This window comes from Eurytemora carolleeae, unplaced genomic scaffold (assembly GCF_000591075.1).
Source record: "Eurytemora carolleeae unplaced genomic scaffold, Eaff_2.0 scaffold1442, whole genome shotgun sequence".
Classification (NCBI taxonomy): Eukaryota; Metazoa; Arthropoda; class Copepoda; order Calanoida; family Temoridae; genus Eurytemora; species Eurytemora carolleeae.
The window spans coordinates 53,572-65,622 of NW_019402156.1; the positions used below are offsets into that span (position 1 = coordinate 53,572).

A 12,051-nucleotide genomic window follows, 5' to 3' on the forward strand; every position below is an offset into this window, starting at 1 on the left:
CCCCCCGCCTTTGACACAAATTCTGTAAACATCCTTGTTTAAGAACCCTAGCTGTGCATCCCTGTTAAATAAATCCGCAAATTACAAACAGAGAAACTACAAAGGAATCTGATAAATTCTCAGATTAAACATATAACAAACAAAAACACAAAAAGAAACATTTTTGCACAGGTTTAAATGCTAACATTGTGAATCGGACATGTCTCGCTTTTTTAATTGAGGGTCGCTTGAAAATGAATAAACATTCCCTTTGCTTGTTTGTCTGGGTGTCTGTTTGTTTGTTTTTGTCCAATAAACGTTAAAATGACTGAACCGATCGAGCCCAACATTTTTGAGGCAACTCACATGACCCCAGGGAAGGTTTATGGCTCGACAAAGTTAAAGATGTTGCCCGGAAAAAAATGTCGACATTTATTAGTTTTAAAAATTCACTAATTTAAAGAGAGAAATCCGCAAAAGCTTTAGATCAATCTAAAATGACGGCTAGTAAAGTTGAAAGCTAAGGAAAGGAGTCGCGAATTTTGAATGTTGTTTTAAAGACAAAAACATTTTTTATCCTTTAAAAGGGGAATTTAAATGCAAAAATATGATTGGCTAGAAAACCAGAAATACAAAAATACTACATAAATTTTGTAAAGTCGTCTCTAATGACTCATTCTTTTTGGGTAACCCAGTACGTATTTTTCTCCTTGTACAACAAAGAAAGTGCAAACTCGAAAGAAAGAGTAATCAAAGATTGAAAATGTTAAAAATATATTACCGAATCTATAAACAGGAGGATTTTTGCCTTGAACCGCCCATGCACCTACAATAGGGCGGGGTTTCAAGCATATTGCGTCTAACAATCAAATCTTTAATATCACATACAGAGAGTCCAAATAAACATGGAACATTTTTATTTATTTTTATTTAAACAACGTTTGGAGTATACAAAACATCTTTAAATATACTTCATCATAAAGAGAGAGTAGAGCAGAAAATTAAGCATTATTAAATAATAAATTAATTATGTTCGATGTTGGTTTTTTTTTGTTTTAAAAAGTTGTCTTTGCTTTTGTTAGTTTCAACGTTTTAAAGCTTACAGTATATAATGTTCTTTATGAAAATGTGAATGCTTTCTGTCTCAAGATTTATTGGTGTCCCTGTATCCTGATTTTATTCCTGTACGCCCTGTATCCTGTTTTTGGTTGACGCTCTGTTCTTTGATGTTTGTGTGGGACGCCCTCCTGATGCTTGTTTATGGGAGGCCCTTTACACTGATGGTTTGTGGGACGCCCTGTATTCTGATGTTTTGTGGGACGCCCTGTATGCTGATGTTTGTTTTGGGAGGCTCTGTACACTGATGTTTTGTGGGACGCCCTGTATCCTGATGGTTTGTGGGACGCCCTGTATGCTGATGTTTTGTGGGACGCCCTGTATGCTGATGCTTTATAGATAATTCCTATCCAGAGTCCAATGCAAAGCTGGTTTATTATAATGAGCATATCTTATATAGATTCAATGTAGGATATAGACCCCCCCCCGGCCCCCTCCATCTTAAAACTTGATTTGTCCGTACATTATTTTGTGGATTTCAATTGAAGGGATATTATTTGATTATTTAGTTACAAGATTTGGTTCATAGTTCTTCAAAAAAGAGGTCAAATCAAATTACACATCCAACACCCCCCACCCTCCCCCCTCTCCTCTTAAATTTTAATTTTTTAGTGAAAACGGGAGAAAGGGTAGGACTGTCAATTGAACTTATTATTGATGGAGAAAATTTCATGAGTTCTAGAACATTAAACAACATACGCCAATATTTGTGGACGGTCGAAAACAATCTCCTCCGCCTCCGGTCCTCCTACCCAATTTGAGTATAAAGGGGAGTGGGATAGGGTTGTGTGCACATTTTACTTAAATGTTAAAAACTAGTTTTTTTTTCAAAACAATAACAAAGCTCTTGGAATTTTCTTTAGAACTGTTATCAAAGGACTTACATAGATATTCTAAACTAGTTTGTTTCTTCTTAAATATTTAGTTTTGACTGAAAGTTCATTAGTAATATTTTTATGAATATATACTTTTAGTGCATGTAACTATCAAATTAGATTAGAGCAGTCGACAAGGTCATAACGGTTGTCTCAAAGCTTAAAATATCTTTGATCCATTTTTAAATAAAATAAATCTATTTTTTTCATGAATGAAGTATTATGGAAATACACAACCCCTTGCAAAATGAATCCATTTTATCCATTAAAACAGTTTCACGGCAATTTCATCAACTGTTTCCATATAAATTTTGAGTATGTGGAGCCATGAAGTTAAACCTTTCAAATCTTCAAAACTAATCTAATAAAAATAAATTTTTATTGATTTTTGTATAATGAAGAACGTTGAATAATAAAGAAAACTCCTATTTACATGGTTTAATCAATTATAAACAAGGGATATTTAAGGATCCTTTGAATATGAAATACAAATTACCTTCAAAAATATATTAAATTCATAAATTTTATGTTTTATGTTTGAATATGTTCATAACTTCATAACTTTTATTGTGTAAAAATATATTGTTTACATGGTTTAATCATAGCCAGAGATAATTAGAGTACGGAGTTATCCTAAAGGCTAGAATATGCGGTATTTTCTTGTGTACAACTGGAGTTAACTTAAGGGATATTTTATAATCCTTTGAATATGAAATACAAAATCTTCAAAAATATATTAAATTCATAAATTTTAATTTTTATGTTTAAAGTAATTCCTTTGCAAGTCTAAAATCTGCTGTAGAAACATAGCCTGCTGTGACGGAACAACTGTAGAATATACATAGCCTGCAGCCTATGAGTAAATAGCACAAGCAGAGTTACAGTCTCCCCAGTAGTTCGGCACCACTTGTCCATCAGAAGTAAGATAGGTTGCACACCATGGCCTTCCACTTTCTGAATCTTTTGTGGTACAATGGGTGTACGTTCTTCCCTTAAACTTAAATGGAAAAGGACAGGTTTGTCCCGAAGTAGTTCCACAAGTTGGAGGTACGTGTGCAAATAATCCCGCAACATTAAGAAGGAGAATCAGGAGGTTTAAGAAGACAATGATGGATCCAGAATATATCATTCTTGTGGTTTCCTTAAAAACAAATTGATAATGAAGATACAAAACAAATTATCAATTTGAAAATTGGGGATTAAAAAGAAGTCAACGTGAAGATAAGGAGTATGGGAGGATAAAGAGAATGGGAGGATAAAGGGAATGGGAGGAAAAAAGAGAATGGGAGTATAATGAGAATGGGAAGATAAAGAGAATGGGAATATATAGAGAATGAGAGGATAAAAAAGAATGGGAGGGTAAAGAGAATGGGAGGATAAAGAGAATGGAGGGATAAAGAGAATGGGAGGATAAAGAAAATGGTAGGATAAAGAAAATGGGAGGATAAAGGGAATGGGAGAATAAAAGAGATTGGGAGTATAATGAGAATGGGAGGATAAAGAGAATGGGAGGATAAAGAGAATGGGAGGATAAAGAGAATAGGAGAATAAAGAGAATGGGAGGATAAAGAGAATGGGAGGATAAAGAGAATGGGAGGAAAAAGGAAATGGGAGGATAAAGAGAATAGGAGAATAAAGAGAATGGGAGTATAAAGAGAATAGGAGAATAAAGAGAATGGGAGGATAAAGAGAATGGGAGGATGAAGGGAATGCGAGGATAAAGGGAATGGGAGGATAAAGAGAATGAGAAGATGATGAGAATGAGAGGATAAAGAGAATGGGAGGATAGAGAGAATGGGAGGATAAAGAGAATGAGAGGATAAAAAAGAATGGGAGAATAAAGGGAATGGGCGTATAAAGAGAATGGGAGAATAAAGAGAATGGGAGGATAAGGAAAATGAAAGTATGAAGAGAGTTAAAGGATAAAAAAAATAGGAGGATAAAAAGAATAGGAAGATAAAGAGAATGAAGGATGAAGAGAATGGTAAGTTAAAGTTACTTGAAGAATACAGCGAATAAGAAAATAATTTTAAATCTTTGCTATTATTTTTATAATAATACCTTTAGTACTTGCCGGGAGAGGGTGTATATTGAACTGTAAGTTGAAAGTATTGATTGGCAGCTTATAAAGGCAACTAAGAAGAAGAATCACAGTAGGCCTCAAGACACAGAAAAATAAAACCTGAATGTTTTCTGATCGAGGATTTTCCGACCAAATTCTCTTTTAAAGGTTGTTAACGATCGTTATCAACAACCCTTTGTTAACAACTGTTAACGTTAAAATTACCCCCCCCCCCCCATTTGCCTAGAAAATCCTTATTTTCGTCCCTGCCCTACCCTATACCCGGCCTAACCTTTAACATACAGGGTGTCCCAAAAAAAAAAGGGAATTCAGTGACGAATTCGATATCGTCTTTGTTATGAATTAGCACTGTAATACCTAATTTCAAAAGCCATAATATTATTATGTCTGATAGAGTTTATTTTATGAAAACGGTAAATGGCTGCAAAGATGTGTTTATAATGTCTCCGCAAGATGAACGGTGAAGATGGACAAGTTTACTCTGTTTGTATACTGTAATTTTCTTGTTTTACTAAGTACAACCGTTTGCAGTCAAAACATAAACAAACAAAATGGGAACATAGCAGACAAAACTCTTACAGATTACAGCTTTCTCAGTAGGTATCACTATACTAAATCAAAGAATTACAATTAAACAGACGATATCAAATTCGTCACTGAATTCCAATGTTTATTGGGACACCCTGTAGAAGAGAGAAATTTACCTTATACAAATCTTTCTATAAATTTAACCTGCCAAGTGGTATATAGAATAAGGGGTATCAGGTTATTGATCCCTGTGGTAAAAAGGTATTGATCCCTGTGGCCTATAACTTGTATTGATCCCTTTGATAAAAAGGTATTGATCCCTGTGGTATAAAGGGTATTGATCCCTGTGGTATAAAGGGTATTGATCCCTGTGGCCTATAACTTTTATTGATCCCTGTGGTATAAAGGGTATTGATCCCTTCGGCCTATAACTCTTATTGATCCCTGTGTTAAAAAGGGTATTGATCCCTGTGTTAAAAAGGGTATTGATCCCTGTGGTATAAAGGGTATTGATCCCTGCGGTCTATAACTTTTATTGGTCCCTGTGGTAAAAAGGTATTTATCCCTGTGGCCTATAACTTTTATTGATCCCTGTGGTAAAAAGGTATTGATCCCTGTGGTTACTTACACTAATCAATCTAACAGAATATTATTATATTATAAAGATTTATTCACACACAAAGATATAAATACATATATAAATGGTGTAGTTAAAATTTGTTTAAATAAATTTTTTTTTTTTTTGTGGGGAGGGGGCAGATCAGAAATTCACAAACAACTAGTTGTGAATAATATCATCACCCGAACTCCTTCTACTCCTTTTCCGTACACACTTACAAGGAGCTAATTATCAGTCTCGACTCTCTCTGTACTCGAGACTTAGGGGGGACTTCTGTAGAGGATATGAAATCCCTGAAAGAGGATTATGAAATCCGCTAATCAGTTGTGTCGGACCCTGGAACCGGAGAAGACCTTCTCAACTTCCTCTCCTTTTACACACTCGTATTTATCATGTATCTATAAACAGAAGCAATAAATGTACTTCTAAAATACCACATTTTTAGAAAACGAAAAACACTAGACTGGGACCAATAAACTCAATTTCTGAAAACCACCTCTGAATAACTAACTATACTCATGCTAAAAGTCTTGTATTGCACCTGTTTTTTGGCGAACCCTGTCAATTATAAAATGCGATATCCAGAGAAAAGAGTATTAGTCTGTAAACTTTTATATTATTTATTGTAATTTTGCTTTAGACAAATATAAATGATGAATATATATGTTGGGTATAGCCGGCCAAACGGCTGGACCGAATTGGACTGAAATTTTTTGTGGACACATGGATGGCCGAGGGGTGTCATAGGCTAAAAAAATCGAAATTATTTTTCCCCAATATTTTTTTGTTCAAAATTTTTTTCCACGGCCAACGCTGAGCCTTTCAGCTAGTGTAATATAAATGTGAATTTAATGATCAAATAGTTAAATTTTCTAGGTTTATATATGTTTGGATACTTTTCTTGTAGTTTACCTATCCATTCTATGTTATCTACGTTAGATATTTTTGAGTGTGATTCACTTTATAAAATATAGAAAGTATACCTGTTTACTATAACATGAACCTGCCCAGCTTAAGTCGCGCATTTACACCTAGATAGTTTTGTTTTTACAGGCATTCACAATAACTTTATGTAGAGTTTTCTATGATCCTTTAAAGGAATTCTCTGTAAAGCAGCGTGAACGGAGTTCTATGACCCTTTAAAGGGATTCCCTCTTTAGCAGCGTGGACGGAGTTATATGACCCTTCAAAGGGATTTCCTGTTTAGCAATGTGAACGGAGTTCTATGACCCTTCAAAGGGATTCCCTCTTTAGCAGCATGGACGGAGTTCTATGACCCTTCAAAGGGATTCCCTGTTTAGCAGCTGGGACAGAGTTCTATGACCCTTAGAGGGATTCCCTCTTTAGCAGCGTGGACGGAGTTCTATGACCCTTCAAATGGATTCCCTGTTTAGCAGCGTGGACAGAGTTTTATATATGACCCAGACCCTTCAGAGGGATTCCCTGTTTAGCAGCTGGGACAGAGTTCTATGACCCTTCAGAGAGATTCCCTGTTTAGCAGCGAATGGCAAGAGTTCTATGACCAAGACCCTTCAAAGGGATTCCCTGTTTAGCAGCGTGGACAGAGTTCTTTGACCTTCAAAGGGATTTCCTGTTTAGCAGCGTGGACAGACTTCTATGACCCTTAAGAGGGATTTCCTATTTAACATCGTGGACGGAGTTCTATGACCCTTCAATGGGATTCCCTGTTTAGCAGCTGGGACAGAGTTCTATGACCCAGACCCTTCGGAGGGATTTCCTGTTTAGCATCGTGGACGGAGTTCTATGACCCATCAAAGGGATTTCCTGTTTAGCAGTGTGGACGGATTTCTATGACCCTTCAAAGGGATTCCCTGTTTAGCAGCATGGACAGAGTTCTATGACCCTTCAAAGGGATTTCCTGTTTAGCAGTTTGGACAGAGTTCTATGACCCTTCAGAGGGATTCCCTGTTTAGCAGCGTGGACGGAATACTATGACCCTTCAGAAGGATTCCTTGTTTAGCAGCTGGGACAGAGTTCTATGACCCTTCAGAGGGATTCCCTTTTTAGCAGCGTCGATGGAGTACTATGACCCTTCAAAGGGATTCCCTCTTCAGTGTCGTGGACAGAGTTCTATATATGACCCAGATCCTTCAGAGGGATTCCCTGTTTAGCAGCGTGGATTAATCAAGATTAATCAACATTCTCCTCATCATTTGTAACAACTTGATCCTTACATTGTTCTTTTTGAAAGAACGATCGTTTTTAAAAACGATTGTTTAGTTTTCGATTTTTCGTCGTCGTTTTCATAAGGAAACAATCATTTTTCTTAAAAAATTAAAACGTTAACATCCCTAGGTGTAAGTAAAGTTATTCTGATTAATAAGCAGGACAGATGAGCCACGGGCATTGTAATACTTTTTCTGCTTGAAGCATGTTCAGAAATAAAGTTTGAGAAATTTCACTAAAAAATTTTCGGAGTTTTTCTCATAAAGTTTATGAATTTTATCACATTTTATTCTGAGAAAATTTTATTTTTTCAGGAGTTTGTCTTTCTGAGGTTTGAATTTCAGGAGTTTGTCTTTCAGGATTGTATCAATTTCAGGAGTTTATCTTTCAGGAGTTTGAATATCATAATTTTGAATTCAAGGAGTTTATCTTTCAGGAGTTTGAATTTCAGGAATTTGAATTTTATGAGTTACTCTTGTCATGAATTTGTCTTTCAGGAGTTTGAATTTCAGGATTTAGTCTCGTCATAAGTTTGTCTTTCAAGAGTTTGAATTTCAGGATTTAGTCTCATCATAAGTTTGTCTTTCAGGAGGTTGAATTTCAGGAGTTTGAATTTCAGGAGTTAGTCTCGTAATAAGTTTGTCTTTTAGGAATTTGATTCTCAGGATTTTGTCTTTCAGAAGTTAGTTTTGTCATAAGGTTGTCTTGCAGGATGTTGAATTGCAGAAGTTTGTTTTTCAAAAAAGTGGAATTTCAGAAGTTTCGAATTTCAGGAGTTTGTCTCTCAGGAGTCTGAATTTCAGTAGTTTGAATTTAAGGATTTTTTTTTCAGGAGTTTGAATTTTATGAGTTTGTTTCAGGAGATTAAATTTCAAGAGTTTGAATTTCGGAGTTTGAATTTCAGGGATTTGATTTCTGAAGTTTGTCATGGCAGCCTACATTTTACAACCTTATATACTTTACTTGTTTGTCTGTCCGTTTGTTTGGGTGTTTGTTTGTATCCAAATAAAGGTCAAACAGCTGAACCGATCGGACTCAAAGTTTTGTGGGACCTCGCGTGACCCCAGGGAAAGTTTATGTATGATTGAATTTTCAAAAATTGGCCTTTAAGAAAAATCGATTTTTGAAAATTTTGAAAATCAATGAAATTTTTTTTATAAAATCCACGAATATTTGTTTGTTTTTATTTTACAATGTATACAAAAACAAAATGTTCACAATTGAAATAGAATTCGGGCGCAAAGCGCCCTAAAAGCCTAGTTACATTGCATTACAGGAAAATATGTGTTAATTACTTACATGACATACAGTCTAGTGTAAGGATATGCAATTACAACAATGTCCAATCTGATTGGATAATTTAAATACTTTTAAATGGAAGTTTCGTTAATTAGGTGTAGTTATTGCAAAATTTTGCAAAATTAATTTGTAGAAATTACGTGCTGAATTGGTGTAATTTTGCAAAATTGAAGTTTTGCTAATTGCGCAAAATTATTACAACATTTTGCATTATCAACTTGTAGAAATTACGCAAAATTATGGCATAATTTCGCGAAATAAAAGTTTTGCTAATAACGTGTAATTATTACAAAATTTTCCAAAATTACCTTGAAGAACTACCTAAAATTGAGCTGTACGCATAATCATTACAAAATTTTGCAAAACTACTTTGTAAAAATTAGGCAAAATTACGCTGTAATTTCAAAAAAATGAAGATTCGCAAATTGCGCAAAATCCTGCAAAATTACACAAAATGAAAATTATTTCCCGTAACTGAACGTAATTTTGCGGAAGTGAATAATATATTACGTTGGAAACTATACCTATCTTCAGATATATGTATTGTTGAGATCCTTGACTGCTTTACTTTCTTAATACTTTTCAAAGACAATTTATTACGGTACACTAAAACTAGGGCTGGGTATGTTCAAACTTCTTTCAATCCTTTTGTTAATCTATATATATGCAATAAAGTTTATATTTTATGCTGTATGTCTGATAATTAATAAACGGAATTATAGCTTAAAAAATGAAAAATACTGTTATACGCAAAACAAACGTTCTGTTTTTATGTAAAAAAGGAATAGCTACCTGAAATAAAAGATTTAACATTTTTAACTACAAATCATTAACAAAGATCTAAAAAAAGTCGGAATGTGCCTAGCTCTATTTGTATTTTATTGGTTTACCTAGTGCATTAAATTCTGCAATTTGCACTACTGTGAATTTGCAGGAAAAATTATGCATTTAGAAGGAGAAACAGTAAATTTAATAATATTTTTTAGATAAAGAATGTTAGATCTTCCAAGAATAGGAGAAACCGTTTTCGAAATTGGAAATGTATTTTCTCTATTTATTGATCAATAAAAGTTTAGGTTAGAATCTCCTTTATCAGACAAGTATCACGGTGAGTCAACAGTTTATGTTTAATAGGTGGCGAGTATGCACCTTTTAAATGTCCATTAATAACATATTTCGTTGGAAAAGGGAAGCAGGGGTGATTTAAGAGGGAGGTTAGATAAGGATGGGGAGAGCTAAAAAAGTGCAATAAAGATTTGCGCGCAAATGTTTTTTAATGTAAACCCTTATATGAATTGTAATGTAATTTGTGAAAATTACACGTTTCAGGATGGAACCTAAATAAATTGAGTTTTTGCAACAAATTAAAGCTAGGGCTTGAAAAATCCGAGTTTTTTGTCAAGATTCAATTCCTTTCTAATTGATAGTGTCAAAAAGTGATTCATCATATAAAAAAGAGGTTTTAAAATGGTAAGAAATTGAGTTTTGCCACAAACATAAATTGAAAATTGGAAAAAATATTATATACATGACATCCAATAGAGAGTTAGAGTACTTTTTCTTTTACATTTCAATCACTTGGGGAAAAAATAAAATTCCAATATGTTCTATAAAATTTATTAAATAAAGACATATGTTACATTGATACAATGACATGCACTATAAATATTTGTAACAATTATTTATCAGAAGGAAACTTCATTTACCCACTCCAAATCATTTTTTTTCTAGTTCTTGGTAGCAATGAAAACACTCTCAAAGTAGGAGTACTCAACAATTTCTATATCTTTGTATCCAACAGCATCCAGTGCTTGTGTGATCATGGTACCAAATTCATACTCCATCATGTAGGGTTCAGGTCCTTTTTCTCCAGGGGCATCCCAGACATGTCCCCAGGTATTGAACTCTACTAGAGCAAGTCTCTCAACAATGTTATCAGGGTAAGGAACCTCAAATCCATTCATGGTTCCTCCGGGAGCTGTGAGCCGGTACATTTCTGAAATGATTCTGAGGGCGTTCTCTGCTGGCATTTCATGCAGTACATAGGCATAGTTGATAAAGTCAAAAGATTCAGATTCCAGCCAGGATAGGTCTTCCGCATTAGCATGATAAAACTCAATGTTACTCATATTTCTCAAGGACTGCCATTGTCTTGCCATTCTGATGTACGGAGCCGCAAGATCAACAGCAATAACCTCTGCATCAGGGAAGAGCTTGGCTAGAACAAATGCTGAAAACCCAGGTCCTGTTCCAATGTCTAAAATTCTCTTGGGCTTCTTATCTCCATGCAGCTTGATAAGCCATTCGGTCAATAGATCCTCATGGAGGAAGTTAAACTTTGATCTTCCCAAGTAAGAGATTCTAACAGTGTGTCCATTAAGGTAACCCCCAGGTAAAAAGTGTACATACGTCTGGTTGAAATGGGAAGGAATGTTAACAGACACTCCGGCAGGTTGAACATCTGAATCATCTTCTAATCCAGCAAATGCAGGATAAGTACTCACAAATGTGTTGAAAAAAGTTAGATACTCTTCTAGGTTTCCTCTTGCTCTGAATGCTTGCAAGTATGTGTAAACCTCAAATGGGGTTTCTGGAGCTGTAATAGAATCTTCTTCACACGAGAAAATTGGAGGCTCAGGAGCAAATTCAGGAGCTCTGTAAAGTTGTGGGATGACAATTTTCATAAACTCGGGGAGAGATTCCATAAACTTAAGATCAAATCCAGACCAGTTAATTCCCAAAAAATCCTGAAGCTCAGTTGATTCAAATACTTCTTGGTGAGCAATAGCAGTTTGTAGATAATCATTTAATGTGGCTATATCTGGATTTTCAGGGAAGACAACATCACTAACATTCTCAAAGGTGATGAACCTCGAGTGAAGCATGTCATCAAACTTCTGAAAATCTGCTAAAGATCTATGGATCATACCAGGCTCAATGTCCCCGCTCTTGATGAGCAGATCAAACTCTATCCTGTAGACATCTTCTCCACGAAAGTCTGCTGGATCAAGAGATACCACCGACATTGCTAATGGTTCGCCCTAAAGTATAAACTTTACACTATGTCTCAAATTGAAAAAGAAAGCTGTTTATGAATTTTTAATGAATTACCATATTATGCAAAGATTGAATACAGTATTTAAACAAATCATCTACATGGCCAAACGTGTAAAACTCCTGATAGTTTTTCATACACAGAGAAGGGTCATACTTAAAGCAAATTTCTAAAATGTACAATTTAAAAAGTTCATACCTCTTGATACGGAGGGATAAAGGAACCTTCATGAAGGCCTGCAGTTATAGATAAAAAAGCGGATAGGATAAGAAGCCTCATTGCTTATTCACATTTAACTACTTTAGATTCT

The 12,051-nt window shown here is 34.9% G+C and overlaps 1 protein-coding gene and 1 long non-coding RNA gene across 2 annotated transcripts; both read right to left on the reverse strand.

The window, feature by feature from the left end:
* Positions 1 to 2,689: 2,689 nt before the first annotated feature.
* LOC111718023 (uncharacterized) lies at positions 2,690 to 4,110 on the reverse strand. Its single transcript, XR_002768978.1, has 2 exons — positions 4,032 to 4,110; positions 2,690 to 3,111 (listed from the first exon to the last, which is right to left on the reverse strand). It is a non-coding gene; the product is annotated as an uncharacterized LOC111718023 (long non-coding RNA).
* A 6,177-nt stretch (positions 4,111 to 10,287) lies between these two features.
* Positions 10,288 to 12,051, reverse strand: LOC111718025 (uncharacterized). The gene is made up of 2 exons (XM_023493502.1): positions 11,940 to 12,051; positions 10,288 to 11,727 (listed from the first exon to the last, which is right to left on the reverse strand). Exons 1-2 carry the CDS (start codon positions 12,018 to 12,020, stop codon positions 10,414 to 10,416), a joined length of 1,395 nt encoding a protein of 464 aa, XP_023349270.1. The 5' UTR covers positions 12,021 to 12,051; the 3' UTR covers positions 10,288 to 10,413.

Excerpts from the sequence above, each read along its gene's own strand:
- LOC111718025 (XM_023493502.1), bottom strand. The coding sequence starts at position 12,020 with ATGAGGCTTCTTATCCTATCCGCTTTTTTATCTATAACTGCAGGCCTT. Across the intron at positions 11,728-11,939 it reads TTATCCCTCCGTATCAAGAG|GGCGAACCATTAGCAATGTC; the intron begins GTATGAACTTTT and ends TTTATACTTTAG.